Source organism: Camelus dromedarius, chromosome 2, assembly GCF_036321535.1.
Source record: "Camelus dromedarius isolate mCamDro1 chromosome 2, mCamDro1.pat, whole genome shotgun sequence".
Lineage (NCBI taxonomy): Eukaryota > Metazoa > Chordata > Mammalia > Artiodactyla > Camelidae > Camelus > Camelus dromedarius.
The window spans coordinates 21,856,274-21,875,511 of NC_087437.1; the positions used below are offsets into that span (position 1 = coordinate 21,856,274).

The 19,238-nt window shown below is 36.5% G+C and overlaps 1 protein-coding gene across 4 annotated transcripts in view; it reads left to right on the forward strand.

The window, feature by feature from the left end:
• Positions 1 to 19,238, forward strand: part of TRPC1 (transient receptor potential cation channel subfamily C member 1) — a 60,171-nt gene that overhangs the window by 38,140 nt on the left and 2,793 nt on the right. For 3 of the 4 annotated variants that reach the window (XM_010976822.3, XM_010976823.3, XM_064491817.1), the window contains 5 exons: positions 3,231 to 3,370; positions 5,039 to 5,182; positions 13,455 to 13,630; positions 18,129 to 18,330; positions 18,661 to 18,855. In XM_010976822.3, the coding sequence (XP_010975124.3) occupies positions 3,231 to 3,370; positions 5,039 to 5,182; positions 13,455 to 13,630; positions 18,129 to 18,330; positions 18,661 to 18,855 (857 nt within the window). The remainder of the gene's footprint in view (positions 1 to 3,230; positions 3,371 to 5,038; positions 5,183 to 13,454; positions 13,631 to 18,128; positions 18,331 to 18,660; positions 18,856 to 19,238) is intronic. The other variant, XM_064491814.1, reaches the window with a different exon arrangement.

A 19,238-nucleotide genomic window follows, 5' to 3' on the forward strand; every position in this document is an offset into this window, starting at 1 on the left:
GATCTGAATAAACCTTGCCAAGGATGTCTTCTGAACCTGTTACGTTGTTAGCTCACTCTAGGCTTCCTGAAATACATATGTCTGAACTTGCTCTAAGGAAATATCTAAGAACCATTTGCCTACTTGTTTAAAGGCACTCCTTGATTCAGTTTACAATTTCATGCAGTGAGCATAGTGACTTTTGACTAATGATGAGTGACTTTTGTACGTGTGTTTCCTGTTCTTTTTCTTACCCCTCCAGAAAAAAAGTAGGGTTAAGTTATTAAAAAAACAAGGTAGGAAAAAAGAAAACAATGTGTTGATGAATCCATAGAGTATTAATGGTATCCTTTTACTTAATTTTTTTTTACTGTTAAAATATAATAAGACAGCTATTATAAAAATGTGCATTTTGAAATGTTACATACCAATTTTGTCCAAGCGCAGGCAGGAATAGAGATAGCCCAACACTCATGGAGCTTATGGCCTAATTAAGGTTAAAAAAAAAAAAAAACCCAATAACTTGAGAATCACACAGATAAATTAAGAATCACAAGTGAGTTGAGTGCTGCTAAGTAAAGGTTCGGGGGTTCATATTTCTGCCTTTCTTGATCAAAAATCTTCTCCAATTCATGTTGTAATTTTTGTCAAGAGTTCCCCTTAGGTATAATAATTGCCTTTTACAGAAAAAAACACTTATTTCTGTTAAGCAACTTTCTTGGTTTAGTGTTTTAGTGTTACAGTGTTTGAGTTAATAACATATAGACTGTTTGAGCTAACATTTTTGGATAGTTTTTATCTATACATTAAATAGAAGTTTAAATAGAATAGGATTTTTTAAAAAATGTTTTACCTGTCAGATCTGCAAATATTTAATTTTTTTACATAAAATATGGATATTGTATAATTGAGATGTTATAAACAGAGTTTTCCAAAAATACTTCATATATTTCCCAAGAAAATTATTCTGCCTACTGGTAAGCCAGAGGATGACTCTGGCTTAGCTTGATCTTCACCCATATGTTATGTTGTAGCATCCTGTTCTTTTGTCACTTTATTTATCCTTAAAAATATCTTAATGGAGGAATGTATCATGAAATTATCCTGGATTATAATACTGCTCTCTGGTGCTCTTAGAAATATATAACTATAGAGGAACTTCTGGCCAAAGGGGAAGGATTTTGTTTGGTTGGTTTTTATTTGTGTATTTTTATTCATTTAGCAAATTTTTTGAGCACCCACTGTGTATCGGGCATTCTTTAGGACATTTAGGACATTGGTTAATAAAACAAAGATTCTTACCCTTGAAGAGTTTACGGAAAGTGAGAGGAAGATAGTCAGTTAATAGTAGACATAATAAGTAAACTATATCCATTATTTAAAAGGGGTGAATACTAAGGGAAAAGAAAGATAGAAGAGTTGGGGGATTGGGAGTAGGGGCATGGGGTTTGCAGTTTTAAACAAGATGATCAGAGTAGGTGGTGAGCAAAGATGTGAAGTGAGGGTGTTAGCCAAACAGATATCTGGGTGAGGAGGTTCCAGCCAAAGGGAAGAGCCAATGTAAAAGGCTCTAAGGCAGGAGTCTTGTGTGTTTAGAAAAGAGCAAGGAAGCAGGGAGGCCAGTGTGACTAGAGTAGCGGAAGGAAGGATTGATAGGGGAGGTCTGGGAGGAGAGGTGGTGTAGGGCCTTGTAGACCACTGTGAGGAATTTGATTTGGACTCTGAGTAAAGTGAGATATAAGGGAAAGGGCAGTGCCCACTCTGCACAGTCAGCAGCAGTGATCTTAGGTTCTCATTGACATTCACATTCACAGGACGCAATAGGCAGAAACCTGGCACCACGTTTCCTTAGCTTTCTAGAAGGATATTAGACAGGAAATAGAGCATATCAGCATGACAGCTTCAAATATATCTTTACTGGTGATTCTCACAAAAGACCCAGGCTGTTTCCCAGCCCCATGGTGGGCACAGTCAGTTGCATGAGATGAGGCCACGTTCACGGGTGTGCGCTACCCCAGCTACAGAAGCCTCAGATCAGTCAGGAACCGTATTTTATAAAGACTAAGCGTGTAGCTCCCAGTACAGGCACACTTAATCAAATTAAGAGAGACACCGCACAGAGAAGCTGAGGCCCCGGTTTCTCAGTATGTTTTTGATGTAGTCCTGGTTGTACATATTTTGAGGGTCTGTGAATCCACTGATTGTCCTCCCACTACAGATGCAGTTTTCCAGTCGGTGGCTGTTTTTATAACAATGTTGGATACAGCTGACCTTCCATATTTTTCTTAACAGACTACATTTCCAAGGAAACCACTTTAATAGAGGATAACATGAGGTTATGTTCCCCGGGGAAGGAGTTCTGTCTTGCATTTAATCCTTTCTGCTCTGGGAGTTACTACAAGGTTTTGAGGAGAGAAGTTTAACATTTGCATTTTAAAGGATTACTTTGATTGCTTTGTTGAGGATAGATTTTCAGGAGATCAGGTTAGAAGCAGGGAGACCAGATAAGCTATTTCAGTAATCCAGGCCAGAGAAATTCAGGGCTTGAAGTTGATGTAGTGATGAGAAAGTTTAGATACTAACTCTGTTTTGAAAGTAGCGCAAACAGAATTTGCCTTTGCATTGAATGTGTGGTTTAAAAGAATATCAGTCAAGGGTGATTCAAGGACATTTAGAGTAAGCAACTAGGATGGAGTTCAATCAACCAAGGTGTCGAAGTCTTCAAGTGTAGTGAATTTAGGGGCAGAGATTAGGACACGTTAGAACATCCAGTTGGAGATGTAGAGTGGCCAGGTACCTATGCAAGTTAAGTTTAGGAGAGAGGTTTAGAAATATTATTTATTATATAAATACAGATTGAGTGTAGAGATGAACATTTGAAAGTCTACCACATAGGTGGTATTTAAAGCCATTAGACTAGACTGGGTAAATTCACTATAGGAGTGAGTGTAGACAGAGAAAAGAAAAGAATCGGTAACAGCCTTTGTAGGGGGTGTGTTTAACATCAGTTTATTTGTTTTAATGTACGTGTTTCACATCATTTATTAACATCCCTCTCTGGGAAATATATTGCCATATGAAACTTAATATTATTTTCTTTCAAATTTTGAGAATGTTTTACTAAGAAGTTATTTTTTCTTCTGCGTGAGACTATAGGTGACATGTTATTTAATATTTTGAGTTTTAAAGTATTTTTTAGTTTATTATTGAATTAAGAGAGCATTACCTGATTTTTTTCTTCCTTTTTTTAGGAATGATTTGGTCAGACATTAAAAGACTCTGGTATGAAGGGTTGGAAGACTTTTTAGAAGAATCTCGTAATCAACTCAGTTTTGTCATGAATTCACTTTATTTGGCAACCTTTGCCCTCAAAGTGGTTGCTCACAACAAGGTGACTATTAACTGTGTCAATTGGAGACACAAGTGAATTTAGGAAAAACCCGAGATACTTAGCTATGTAACTCAGAATTACATTGGACCAAATCTGTGTCTGATGTGTTTTCATTTTAAACCTACCCCTGTGCAAGGGAATAGTGCACATTGTTTCCTCCCTTTCTGATGGTTTAAAGGGTGTTGATAACCTTTAAATGTTGGTTACCTGTATATGCCAGGCACCATGGTTGATACTTTGCTATACTTTATCTCATTTTATTCTCACAGGGATTCTATGAGACAGATGTCCTTATACCCATTTTGCAAATAAGGAAAAGGAAGCTCAGAGATAATAAGTAACTTGTCCAAGACCACACAGTAAGAAACCAAGACTGGATTTAAATCCAGGTCTGTCTAGGCATTTTCTTTCTACCAGATGCCGATTCCTTATATCTGAGCTAGGTTCATTTACCTCATTAACCTATATATACTTAAAATGAGAACACAAAGTTACTTAAATTGATTAGTGTTAGATATCTTTATATTTGCCAGAGAAAGTCTATCTGAATGGAATTCATTATATAGTATTTTACACATTCCATATCATGACTGTTATCTTCCACAGCTTAAAAAGTGATGTAAATTGAATTATTTTTTCTGATGCCTGTTGTTTTAAATTTAAAATCTGACAAAAATCTAACCTTATAGACATCGTATAATTTTACTTTTGTAATGATTTATAAAAGCCCAGAAAATGTAATGGAGTTTATGTTAACTATCTTTGTTTAAACCTGAGTTTAGAATTCTGAGGTGTCACATTCAAGGAACTATTATATAATATTTTCTGGTTTTTGACTAATTTATAGACTATAGAGAAAGCAAACTGGTTATCTTATATCATTTTACTTTATTAAAACCTCTATTCCTGTGATTGATCAGTAGTACAAAACATGTTTGTTAGGTATATTCAATGATCAGAGTAGTGAAATTATTAAGAAAATAAGAATTGATCATATATAGATAAATGGTTCAATAGAGAGGTTGAGGGTCATTGGTTTTTTAGACTGGACTCTTTAGTTCTAGAAGCAAGGTACCCACATAATTTATTATCCAAACCAGGACACTTTTGAGAATGTAGTGGTGGTGGTGGGGGGGGGGGGGGATGCTGTTAATAATTATGCCAGGAAAACTGGTATGTAATCTGGGACTGTCCCAAGCAATTGGAACATGTGGCCACTCTATGTCTGGGTATAATAATACACTTTTTTTCTTGATATTTAGAAGGGAGAAGAGCTTCTCAGTTTCATTCCAGAATCCTGAGTCAAATGGCTAGGTTAATTTAATATGATAGCTAATTAACTGACAGCACACATTCTTTAAGTTTTTGTTGTGGAATTTGAGAAAAACTAGCAAACATTTCATTCATAAAAAATTATGTAATTTTTTAAAACCTAAGAATTTCTGAGAAAACCTCTTTATATATAGTACGTATACTGCCTCACATATGTAGAAGTCCTTTATTTAGTGAAAACAATTTCTATTAAAAGCAGAGAACTTCATAAAACATAAATGGAGTTCCTCCACAAGGAGACATAAAAATAGTTTTCTTTCAACAGTCAGAATATTTGTTTTTATTTTCCTCAATCGAGAGAGCTGTTTACCTTTGGCTTTTTCTTCCTAACCATAGTTCCATGATTTTGCTGATCGGAAGGACTGGGATGCGTTCCATCCTACACTGGTGGCAGAAGGGCTTTTTGCATTTGCAAATGTTCTGAGTTATCTTCGTCTCTTTTTTATGTATACAACAAGCTCTATCTTGGGTCCATTACAGGTAAATAACCAAAACTTCTTAAAGAATATTTGTTAGAATTATCACATCTTTTTACTTGTCCACTGGGACATTGTTCTCTCACGGTGTTAAAGCTAAACTTCGCTTTTGAGAATTAACACAGTGTGTTCACCTGCTTTTGCTTCTGGCTGAATGATAATCCTATGCTTTCAGATATTCAGACTTTATTAAACTGTGGTCCATTGTCCCTCTCTCCCTAGTCCGTAGGCATAGATACATTTAAAATATAGTTATGCATAAGACAATGGAGGGACATAAAAATTTGCAAAAATGAATTTCACATTTAAAATTTAAAGCAATAAGTTTAAGGGAAGTGTGCAAACAGAATTCATACTTTGTGGTGATTTGGAAACTATGTTAAGTTATATTTAAAAAGTACTCTTTCACTTTGCTTAATAAATATTAAATGTAATAATTTCAAAAATAGCATATTTAGAGCTAAAAACTTCATAGAGTTTATGTAGTTCAGCTTTATGTTTCATAATTCTTTACAGTTAAGGAAATTGAGCTTTTGAGATGGGACGTGGTTTGTTCAGAGTAGTATGGTCATTATGCCTGAGAGTCCAGGACTAAATTCTAAGTCTCTTTACACTAAAGAAAGGACTCCTAATTGGTTGAATGTACCTCACAGATCTTAGTAGTTGATTGTTTTTGAAAATTGGGATCAACTCTGCAAGGTGATTAGCTCTACAAAGTACTCTAAGTTATCCTGTAAGTCTGAAAATCTAAGCAATAAGTCAAAATTTACTAACAATTTAGATTCTCTTTTATATTTTTAAAGGAGATATTTTAAGTAAAATGCATAATTACCTTCTCCAACAGAGATATGAAAATAAGGTACGTAGGAAAAGCCTGGTTTGATTTGGCTTGTGCTATCATCCTGCAGCAGTGTTTCCCAAAGTATGAGTCCCTTAACCAAGTCCTGTGAGATGCTCTGACTGAAATAAGTTTGGGACACACTGCATTCAACATTACCCCTTTTGGGAATTCAGAGTGCTCAGTATCACTTTAAAGCCTACAAGAAAGAAGTAAAGAAACTTGTTTAACCTTATTCAAACTATCATCACCTAAATTCACTTAACGTCATACCCATTTTTCATGAAATATGCTCAGTCTCTATTTTTTCTCCAGAACATCATATGTGAAGCACTGATTTCAACTAAGTATTATTTTGATTTCATTTGCCACTGTTATCTTCTATAAATTTTAATCAAGGGTCAACAGTATTTTTACTGCACATTGATTTTTGGGTTTTGTGGGTTTTTTAAGCTAAAAACTGATGGTATCACTAAGTTTTTATACTGGAAACTTTTTTACAGATTTTTACAAAATGTTAAAAAGGAGAGAGTATATTATTATTTTTTTAATGAATTATTTGTTTGTTTTTCTTAGAACTATTGAGTAAGATCTTACTAACTTAATTTCTTCCCCAAAGAACTATAGATGTATGCAAGTACTACACAAGCGGGTATTTGTCATTTCAGCTGTGGTGTTTTTCTTCTCCAGCAGGATAACAATATTTATTGTGTTCCTATTTTTAAAATGGTCTGCAGGTGGGTCATAATATATGTTTAAATATTATGATCTTGTCTAGCAAATGCTTTTTAAAAAATTATCTTTATTAACATATAATTTGCATATAATAAAATTCACCTATCTTAACTGTATAGTTTGATGAGTTTTGCAAATGTATGAACTTGGTTAGAATGTGACTGGTTCTCATGGTTGCAAGCTCCCTGCTCCAAGCCATTATATCAAGTCAGCATCCAGCAGGAAGAGGAGGAAAGACAGAAAGTATGACAAGCTGTCTTTCTTCTTTTTAATCAAGAGAACAATCATTTTCCCTTAAGTCCTACCAAATACTTCCACTTATAACTCATTGGCCAGGATTAGGTCACATGGCTATTTGTAGCTACGAGAAAGTCTGAGGAGATGAGTAGTTTTAATTGAGCATATTGCCCCCTAAGAAATGAAGGGTCTAGTTAGTCAGGAAAAGGATGAAAAATAGATACTGAAATAGAATCTGTAGAGTTCTAGATTCAGGCTTTTGCTTACAAATTTTCTCAAATAAAGACATTTGTTTTCCAGTGTAGTCTTATTAATAAATTTGTATTAATATATCAATGACAAAGAATTCTAGAGTATTTTTGTGCAGAAGATTTATAATACTTTTTTTCATTTTGTTAATCATAAGTATGGACCTCAATTAAAATAGAGTGATCCAGTTGTGAATATAAAACTAAAAGAAATGCAAAAGAAAAATTGGCAATAAGGACTACTTTAGCTAAAGTGCAACTTGTTTTCTTTACATACATAACCTATGTCAGATAATGTTTTTATGTGATTCCTGCAGTTGTTTGTTAAATTTATTTCCATTTACTAATTTTTTTTTCTTCCAAACCTTTGTAGATTTAGAAGCTGACAGACTTTTATTTTAGCTGGTTATATAACCTGTAGTAGGGGTCCAGATCTCTCCCTTGGTTCGAATGACCATAATTTATCATATAAACAGAGACACTTTGGGGAATGAAAAGGACGCTGTTCATTACTAAGTTGGGAATAACAGGTGTAAACTGGGACTGAATCAGGCAAATCAAGGTCATAGGATTATCCTATAATGGAATACATAAAATAGTACTATATTCAGCAGTGATTGAATCCTTTATTCTAGTACTTGACATTTGTATGACTGTATTCATTAAGTTTGTGACATTAAATGCTGTAGGTAGACTTTGGAAGGTGGCCTTCTGTAATCTGGCCTTACTTACTGTCTAGCCATTGCTCGTTACACTCATCTCCTTGTCTCTTCCTGAAATACTTGTCTATCTGGCCAAGACCAGTCACTAATCTCATGCAGGTCCTGTGCTTTCCCACTTCCATGTTATTTTTGTTTTTACTCTGTTTAAAATGTCCCAGACATATCCTCTGCTTGTTGAAACTTTATTTGTTCATTCAGTAAATATTTATTGAGTGAGTGTCTAATAGGTACTGGACACTGGGAATACTAAAATGAATATGTTGCAATCTCTTTTTAAAGAGGTCACAGTTCACTGAGGATAACGAACAAGCCAGTGACAGCATTTAGAATGATAAATGGTATAACAGAGAGCTCAGAGGAAGGGCACTCACTTCAGTCTAAGGTATCAGAGGAGACCTCCCAGAAGAGATGACACTGGAATTAAGCCTTGGAAGATGAGTTGAAAGGAGATTGGGTGTAGAACATTCCAGGGAAAGGGAACATGCACATGCTTTAGTGTCCCCTCCATTAGAAAATCTATTCCTGCACTCCCACGTGAATGAGTATCTCCATTTGATGGATTTAATACTTTGAACCTCTAATGAGCAATTCCTATAGCTAGCCTTAATTATAGGACAGTTTAAATTTAGCTTGTCTTAAATTGTAAGTTATTTTTTTCTACTAAATTAAAAATTCCTTGAGGTAGGGAATATATCTTCATTTTCTCATCTGCACTTTATTCACTACCTTGCTATGGTAGCTACTTAATGAATGTTGAAAAACTGGTTAGAATAGAATTGATAGAGACAAACACTGATTGGTCTGAGAAAAGGAAAAAGCTGATGGAGAAATAGGGCTATATCCTAGCCTTTGCTGTAGCTGCTTATCATAGTCATAAAGCAACTAACGTTTACTGAACATTTCATGTGGGCCAGGCACTCTGCTAAACATTTTCCATTTACTTAACCCTCATCACAAACCTTGTCACTTTAATTTTTTTTTTCATTTTATAAACAGGGGGGTTTAAGGCTTAGAGAGAGAAATAGTTCACAGAACTAGTAAGTGGCAGAGTCAAGAGCTGAACTGCGTCTGTCTGACTCCAGAGGCCATCCTCCACTTTGAAGGTAGTTCTCCCTGCTTTTATGAAGGACGCCAGCTCATCCACCTCAGCAGATGTAAGAGTCATGGTTGGACATAAATCAGTAACGTTACATACTTTAACAAAAAAAGACATGAAGACAGAATCTATAAATAATCATGATAATAGTAATAACAACAGTGAACATTTGAGTCCTTACTATGTGCCAGGTACTGTTCTAAGATCTTTATTTACATTTATTACCTCATTTAATCCCCACAACCATTCTAAGAGGCAGACTCTTTTATTTCCATTTTTACAGAGGAAGAAACTGAGGCATAGAGACATTAAGTAACTTGCACAAGGTCACACAGCTGGTAAGTAGCAGAACTGGGATACCGACCCATGGGGTTTGGCTCTAGAGCTAATGGTCTTAACCATGGTGCCAAATTGCATCTCAGAGTTTTCTTGAGAAATAGGATTCCCTCATTAACTTCTACTGTACAATGTTTATGTTGGCAAGTGTTCATAATTTATAGGTTTTTAAAATTCTTCTTCATTTAACCATGTGTTTCAGATGACTTAAACAGCCTTTAAGATAGTTGGGTGATTAGACAGGAAGGACAAGACAGAATCACACAGCTTGGTTCAGAATCTTGTTCCTTAGCTTACTGTTATTTCATCTCTGTGGATCTCAGTTTCAGTGTCTGCTGTTGTGAGGATTAAATGGGTCATTGTCTATCAGAGACAGAGCAGAGGACCTGACAACATGATATAACATAAACGTTTCGATCCATTCCTCCATGCCCTTAGAGTTAGTAGAGGTAACCTTGGCAGACCTAAAAAATAATATAAGAAAACTTGGAAAGTGAATGTAGCATCTGACACATGAGTGTATCCCTTATTCCTAGTGAATTATTTGTCTTTATTGGATAATTATTAGATTTAATTTAGTGGCCTGTGTAACATAAATGGCATATTATTTTCATTTGTAATGAGTAAAGAGTGATTTTATGGTATACTGGGAATGGATATATTTCTTGAAAGAAGTATAGAATGTTATAGCTAGAGGGAAACTTAGAAGTCATATGGTCTACTAGGGGATTCCAAAACTAGAGAGGCTGCAGAATCATGTGGGGGAACACACTAAATCTGTGTTCTTCAGTCCTGCCGTCAGAGATACTGTTTAAATAGATTGGGGTAAAGTCTGACAAGATATGCCAGGCTCAGGAGCTTACTGACATTATGCCTGTCCTTAAGACTGCTGGGAAGAGACAAACATAAATACCAGTATAAAATGAAAATGCTGCTTTAAAGATTATATACAAGGTACTTTGGATCATGACTGAGTTGGTGCTTGCAAGGAGTCAGGAAACTTGAGTTGTATGAACTTTTTGTATATTTTGGAAATTAACCACTTATCAGTATGTTGTTTGTAAATAAGTATCTTCTCCCATTCAGTAGGCTGCCTTTTCATTTTGTTAATGGTTTCCTTTGCTGTGTAAAAGCTTTTAAGTTTGAGTAGGTGCCTTTTTTTTTTTTTTTCTTTTGTTTCCCTTGCCTATGGAGACAGATCCAAACATGTATTACGAAGGCTGAGCAGAGAGCATTCTGCTTATGTTTTCTTCTAGGAGCTTTATGGTTTCAGGTTTTTGTAGAATGTATGAGAAAGTAGTCCAGTTTGATTCTTTTGACACAGGTAAAGGACATTTTGAGCATGAATTGCTTGAGTAGATACAACTTTTCTAAAGATAATTATGGGTTTTTCTGAAGAAAGATTTGGAAGGAGAATGACTAGAAGTTGTCTTTCTGTCAGCAACTTTTATAATTTAACACTTACTATGAACCTTAATGATTATCAGCTTTTACCTCTATCAGGAATTTAGCATATTTTTACTGTTCCACATAACACTCCGTGTATGAGGCTTTTGCCTCTGTTAATTTATTTGCTAAGGATACGTCTTCAGTAGTATTAACATATCAAAAGATAGGATTCTTATAGTGCCTCAGTTATTTCTGTCCCTTTACAAAAGGATGTGTTAATTTTCAGTCACACAGTGTAAAAGCATACTGTGTGTTCACCACATAAATAACATCTAGTGCTATCTTTTTTTGTTATACTATCTTAGTAATTTCCATTTTTTGATTACTAGGGAAATATTTTTCTCTGTGTATACTAGTGTTAACTACTGGGTAAATTTCAGTATTAATTTTTTAATTACCTATCTCTTCATTTCTTACCATCATATTCTCAAGTAAAAGTGCCAGGTAGTTTTAAGTGAATAAATATTTTAAAAAGCAGGGTTATTATTTTTACAAAGAGACGAGCCTTATAATCTTTCTCAGATGAAAATTAATTCACTGCTTTTGATGTTTGCCTTTTACATGAATGTTTCATTAGTGTGCTCTTCAAGCTAATGTTCACCTGAGTAATAGCCACTGTAGCTAATTTTGGTTCTTCTATCTTATACAAGAACTAATATCGTGTTTTTAAAAACTAAGTCATGAAGTTTGTGGTGTTCTCAATAAATATTGCTCATCTTGATACTGAAATTGAATTACATGTACTCTTTAAAAGTTTAGTAATGTTAAATTAAAGCTTTTAGTTTTGGACTAAATTTTTAAAATTAAAATTATAATAGCATACATAATCACTCTTGGAAAACTCTATTTACCTTTAAGCTCATAATGTCTAAATTTTCTTCAAAGCCAGTCTTTTCAATAGTTGTCTAAAGCAATTATTGTATCCTTACTGTCCTAATTTTATCAAGTTCCCTACTAGTATGACACGGCTTTGTTCTGAGCACTCACAGTCTAAATAAATGATTTCTTTTCCGAAGTGACCCAATAAAGCTATCATTGGTTGAGAGAGAAATGTATTTCTTCCCTTTCTCACCCATTTGAGCCTTCTGATTGTAAAAGTTCTCTGTTTTCTTCTGTCAGAATTTTGCAAGGGGGCCAAGTGAGGGAAGCATAAGACTTTGTAAAGCCCCACATGCTAGTTAAATGCACAGAATTCAGGCATATAGGACCTCTCTATGCCAAGTAGTAGCTTGGGGTTACTAGCTTGAGGTGTGCCTAAAAATTTTGGCACATCTCTTCTACTTAATTAGCTGGCTCACTTTAGTGGACAAGAGAGGCTTGGCCACTTGCCTGATGCTCCCATTTTGTGTCATTGATGGTTGGCATATGTTATGTTGGCAGGCTTGAGGCAATTTGGAATTTTTTTTTGAAGCTGGATTTAATTAATTATATAAATTTGACCTGTTTACATTCAAGGAAGGATTATTTCTAGACACTAGTTTTTGTGTCTTAAAAGTAATTAATGCATATAGTAAAGAAAAATCAAAGGAGTATGAAGTGAGAAAGTCTGCCTTCCACACCCCTTAGTCCCATAGATGAACACTGTTAATGACTTCTTGCATAAACTTCCAGACATTTCCTGTGTGTGTTAAACCTTATCTGTATGACAATATATATCTGACCTACCCTTTTAAAAATAGCTGTTATAATACTGTTCCACACCCTGCTTGTTTGCTTAATGTTTTGTAGACACCCTTTTGTGCCAGCACATACAGGTGTACTTCATTCTGTTTTAACAGCAATATTTTGGATGTTCTAAATCCTTTATATACATGCATCTTTGTGTACTTCCTATTGGCTACATTCATAGGGATAAAATTGCGGGTCAAAAGAGTAATGTTAAGTTTTTCTCCAGATTTGTATGCCAATTTAAACACCAAGAATTTATGAAAAGTACCTATTCCCCAGATTTTGAAGGAGTATTGTGGGAGAATGAAATTAGGCTTGAATAAAGCTCCTAAATGCACTACACATGTCTAAGTTACAAAAGATACTCATATAAGTATTAGACCCTCTCATTTGACTTACATGCATAATTTTTTTCTTATAATAGACCCAAAATGAAAGAAAATTGATCACCTTAGCAAAAGAGATTAGGGCAGTCCTAGAGGAAGAAATGCTATCCTTTAAGAATTAGTTTAAAATTGGTTGCAAAAATCAAATGAAATGCTTTATGTCATAATGGCTTTATATTTGTAAACTTTAAGAAGCTATAAATAAAAGCATTTATTTCCCTTTCAGTTTTAGCAAGGAATTTTCCTTTCATCCCTTGCAAATTAGGCCTTTTCTTAAATCTCCATGTCTCTGCCTTTACACCAACAATGTCCCCCACAGACCTGGTCCAGATTCAAGGAATGTACCATCCGACACTCACGGTGCTGGCATGATAAGAATGGCTGCTTGTTAGGCAACTGGACTTTTGATGTTTTAAAACTGTTGGAATATCTCACACAGATGGAATAAAAGTCATAGCATGTGGATTGTATGTCTTCTTCCTTTTGTTGCCTGGTCATTTAATATTTAATATCTTGTTTTCCTGATAATTTTAATGAATGCCTGTGTAATATATTCCACAGATTTCAATGGGACAGATGTTACAAGATTTTGGAAAATTTCTTGGGATGTTTCTTCTTGTTCTTTTTTCTTTCACAATTGGACTGACACAACTGTACGATAAAGGCTATACTCCAAAAGAACAGAAGGACTGTGTCGGCATCTTCTGCGAACAGCAAAGCAATGATACCTTCCACTCGTGAGTGTCTTTTAAATTTGTAGTAAATATATTTCCGTCTTTCTGTCCTGTTATGTATGAATTCATACTTACAGAAATAGAACTTCAGACTTTCTTTAAGAAATTCACTTTTGATAAGAGATACTTATTTTCCATGAATCATTTGATGGTCATCTTTACATGTAGAATCTTAAATAATTAATAGACCTGAGTTATTTATTCATTGTCTCCTCGACTACAGTCTGTCTTAACAGGGGAACTCTTGCATTTTGTGCACCGTTAGCATTTTGGGAAGGACAGTTCTTTGTGGGTCCTCTATATGCATTGCAAGATATAGAGCATCTCTGCCCCTTAAGTATTCACCGTCAGTAGCAATTCTCAGTCATTGTTACAACCAAGACACTCTCATCTCACATTTCAGTACTTCCTAGGAGATCATTAGAATTGAGATTATTAAAGCTTCATGAACAACTTTTTTCTCTAATTTATTGTATCATAAGGAATTGAACAACCAATTGTGAGGCAGGCAAAATACCTCTCCTCAAAAGAGAAAGCATGAAAGGGGGACTGTGCACTGGGGAGAGGGTTGCAGTATCTCAGCATCCCATCCTTCCTAGCTTGCAAACCAGAAGCCCAGGAGTCCCTAACATCTGCCTTTAATCCCTTGCCTCCAGCCATCAGCCAGGCCCTGCCTGTCCTGTTTCCCATCTGTCCCCTCCCTGCGTTGGTGCAGGCTTTCTCCTCTCTGCCCCGTACCAGCCTCCCCCTCATCTCCAGGTTCATTTCACTTGTCACATCTTCTCTGCCCTGACACCTATTCATCCTTCAGATCTGGGCTCAAATGCCCCTTCCTCGGGGAAGCTCTGCCTGAACCCCCTGTGGAAGTGGGGTATCCTTGTTCCGTTCTCACAGCCCCTGTGAGAATTCTGGGGGGAAAAAACTCATTTTTAAATAAAATAATGGAAAAGGGATAGGGAATTACACATTTGTTGTGTTTCTGTTAGGTATCACCTATTCTCCAGTTTAATGAATAAGATTAAATGAGTAATAAATATGTATCTAACACCTTCAGTATACCAGACGCTGTTCTAACTGCTAAGTGAATGAAGTATAAATGAACAAAACTACCCTTGTGGAGTTTATTTTCTAGTAAGGTGATACAGGAAATAAAAAGAGAAATAAAATAAGTAGTATATCACACGTGATAAGGGCCTATAGCCCAAATAAAGCTTGGGCCAGGGAGTTTTTGTGTGAGAGAGTGTAGTTTTAATGGAAGGCTATGGAAGGCCTCACAAGAGATGGACATATATATATGATATAAAATTTAAAGCTAGTCAAGGATCAAGCCATGAATTTATCTGCAGAAAGAGCATTGGCAGTTTCCAGAGAATGGCAAAGGCAAACACCTAAGATGAGAGTGTGGTTGGCATGTTCAAAGAAGAGCTAGGAGGCCAGTGTGGATGGTGTGTAGGAATCAGAGGGAGAGCTGTAGGAGATGAAGTCAGGAAGGTAATGGGGAATAAAGCAGATCAAGATGGTGGAGTTAGAGGACGTGGAGCTCACTTCCTGCCAGGAACACATTAGGAATAGATCTACGTGTGAAACAGCTCTCACTGAAAGCTAGCTGGAAACTGTCAGAAGGACTCCTCTACAACCAAGACTGTAAGAAATATAGCACACGTAATCTGGTAGGATGGGAAGAAAGTGATCAGGTCAGGACCTGTGCCCCTGGGAGGGGACTCAACGGAAAGGGGAGATTGCATGGGTAGACATCTGCCCTGGGGAATGAGCGAGTCAAGCTCACTGGGCACATAGGAGACCAGCCCCCTCAGGTGGTTGGAGAACCACTGGGACAGATGATAGGCTGGAGAAGCCTGGACTCCACTTATGAGGAGCATGAGTGCTGGCTTGCCCCGAAGCAGGGTGGAGAGAGGTCTGCCCTAGTGACTTCCAGGTTTCCTGTGACTGCCTCGCCATGGCCCCCAGCCCAAGCTGAGCAAATATCCCAGCCCTGCTCATTCCACATCACAGTCCAGCATTGGATCTAGGGCAGCCAGGACTTTGGGATGCAGAGGCAACTCAGTCCTGAGGCATGGCCCAGGTGGGGTGGTGGCCGTGTTGGCGCTTACTCCAGCAGCGCCCCAGAAACAGCCCAGACATTTGACAGTAGTACAGCTGTTGGGTTTCCTGCGACCAACTTGCTATGTGTCCAGCCTAGGCTGAGTGAACACTCTAGCCCCAGTCAATCCATGCCACAGCCCAGCACTAGATGTGGAGTGGCCACGGGGTGGCCATGACTGGAGATAAGACACAACGTGGGCTGCGTCTGAGCAGAGCTGCAGATACCTATACAGGCAATGCATCAGACCACCGTAAGTGCACAAGCCCTACTTGCTTCAGCACATCCTCTCGTTTGGGGCAAGATCCCAGTGTGGGGAGAAGGAAAAGCACACAGTTTAAAGAAACAGAGCCAGCTTGAGCCGTACCCTCAGGGCTCCCACTCCAGCAACTTGGGAGCAGACCCCACCCCTGACCTCAGGGTGGTGATGGCCACTGAGCAGAGAGGATGTCCCACCTCATACCCTGGAATCTCTGGCTCCTTCCTTTCTAGCCACACCCCCTGCCAAGATTTTAGCTGGCAGCACACCCTGAGGAAAGACCGGATCAAATTCAGCCCTCCCACCAAAGGCATTAGGTACCCACAGTCTGCACAGGGATGCTCCCACATAGGAACACACCTTCAAGACCACAATAGCTGTTTCACCTGAAGTCATAGAGGCATAGAAAATTAAGTAGAATGAAAAGGCAGAGGAACTATTTGAAAAAGCAAGAGAAAAACCTTCAAAAAATAATGAAATAGAAATATACATTTTACCAGGTAAAGTATTCAAATCATTGGTAATAAAAATGGTAACTAAATTAGGGAAGAGGATAGATCTAAACAAATAATATTTTAACAAGGAACTAGAAAATATAAAAAAGACCCAATCAAAAATAGATAATTCAATATCTTGAATAAAAAACATTCTGAATAGCAGACTGAGTGACACAGAAGAACACATGAGTGATCTGGAGGGTAGAATAACAGAAATGACCCAATCACCTAGCAGAAAGAAAGACAAATGGAATAAAAAAAATGCAGTCTACGAGATCTCTAGGATAACATTAAACACACCAACATTCACATAATGGGGGTTCCAGAAGGAGGAGAGAGAGAGAAAGGGATCCGAAATGTATTTGAAGAAATTATGGCTGAAAACTTTCCAAATCTAAAGAAAGAAACAGATACCCAGGTACAGGAAGTACAGAGGGTCCCAAATAAGATGAACCCAAACAGACCCACACCAAGACATACCATTAATTAAAATTGCAAAAACAGTATGGAGGTTCCTCAAGAAACTAAAAATGGAACTACCATATGATCCCAGCAATTCTACTCCTTGCTATATATCTAGAAAAAATGAAAACACTAATTCAAAAAGATACATGCACCCCAATGTTCATAGCAGCACTACTTATAATAGCCAAAATGTGGAAGCAAATGAATGGCACATCAACAGATGAATGGATTAAGAAGATGGAATACACACACACACACACACACACACACACACACACACACACACACAACAGAATATCACAAGCCATTAAAAAAAAAAAGAATGAAATTCTGCCATTTGCAGCTATGTGCATGTACCTAAATAATAGTGCCTAGTGGAATAAGTCAAAGAAAAACAAATACCTTACGATGTCACTTATATGTGAAATCTAAAAAATAATACAAATGAATATATATGCAGAACAGAAACAGACTTACAGATACAGAAAGCAAACTCGTGGTTACCAAAGGGGAGAGGGAATTGGGGAGGGACACATTATGAATATGGGATTAACAGGTACAAACTCCTATGTGTAAAATAGATAAGCACCAAGGATATACTGTATTGCACAGGGAATTATAGCTGTTATCCTGTAATAATTTATAATGGAGTATAATCTGCAAAAATTCTGAATCACTATGTTGTACACCTGAAGCTAACATAATATTATAAATCAACTATACTTCAGTTGAAAGGAAGGAAGGAAAGAAGGAAGGAAGGAAAGAAAAAAAGAAAGGAAGGAAGGAAGGAAAAGAAAAGAAAAGAAAGGTAATGAGATCATGTAGGACTCTGTTGGCCTGTGAATGGACTTTGGGCTTTTGCGATTGAGAGCCATTTGAAGTTTTTGAGCAAAGGAGTGGGAAAATCTGTAATTAAGTATTAACAAGATCACATAGGTTACTGTGTTGTGGAAAGACAGAAAAGCAGTAAGTGGTTAAACAGAAATAATTTATCTTTTGAGTTTATTTCTTTGTTTAAGGCATATCTGTGATGTTGGGTCCAACTTCATTTATTTTATAAAATATTAATCCTGGGTTATCAATGTATCCCTTAGGTAATAATGATATAAATGAATTCTTCACTTTTGCTACTTATTTTCTTTAAGTTCTTTTTAAACAGATGTATAATTATCTTCACAGGTTCATTGGCACTTGCTTTGCTTTGTTCTGGTATATTTTCTCCTTAGCACATGTGGCAATCTTTGTCACAAGATTTAGCTATGGAGAAGAACTGCAGTCCTTTGTGGGAGCCGTGATTGTTGGGACGTACAATGTCGTGGTTGTGATTGTGCTCACCAAGCTGCTGGTGGCAATGCTTCACAAAAGTTTTCAGTTGATAGCAGTAAGTGTTCGTTTGTTTAAAACCTTTATATTCTCTCCAGATCATAACCAAATGTATGTAGTAGGTAAGGCAACCAAAGATGTAAAAGAATTAAGAATTAGTATTATTTTAAAATTAAATAAAGATTTTTTAAAATGTAAGTAATGGATATTAACTGCAAGTCTTGAACCAAATTTTTATCTGCAAAGTGTGGAAACATTTGAACAATTTTGAACAATCTCTCCCCACTGGCCCCCACTGTGTGTGTGTGTGTGTGTGTGTGTGTGTGTGTGTGTGTGCGCATGTGTGCCAATTCATATCTTGTGTTACTTTTTCATTTGCCTCTTACAGAATCATGAAGACAAAGAATGGAAGTTTGCTCGAGCAAAGTTGTGGCTTAGCTACTTCGATGACAAATGTACATTACCCCCACCTTTCAATATCATTCCTTCGCCCAAGACTATCTGCTATATGATTAGCAGCCTCAGTAAGTGGATTTGCTCTCATACATCAAAAGGCAAGGTTAAACGGCAGAACAGTTTAAAGGTAAGAAGGTAGCTGTTCGATCATGTAACATGGTAATTTAAACAATTCCTAATCTCAGATGCTTCCTAAAGCATAATATGCAGGTCTCTTAAGGGCTGGAACTGTCTTGTTTTTGTTTTTTTTCCACTCCTGTATCCTTAATACATGGCATAGTATCTAACATAAAGTAAGGATTCAATAAATATTTATTGAGAATGAGAGATAGAGCTGCATTTTTTTTCACAAACTCTCATCTAACAGTTTTAAAACATGGAAAATATTTAGAATACCTGGTCTGTCATCATAAATAAAGAGTGATTCCTAGAGTCAGTGCATATATTTCTGGTTCTTATTGAAAGTTGTTTGATATATGAATAATTCAATACATGTTGCTATAAACCAGG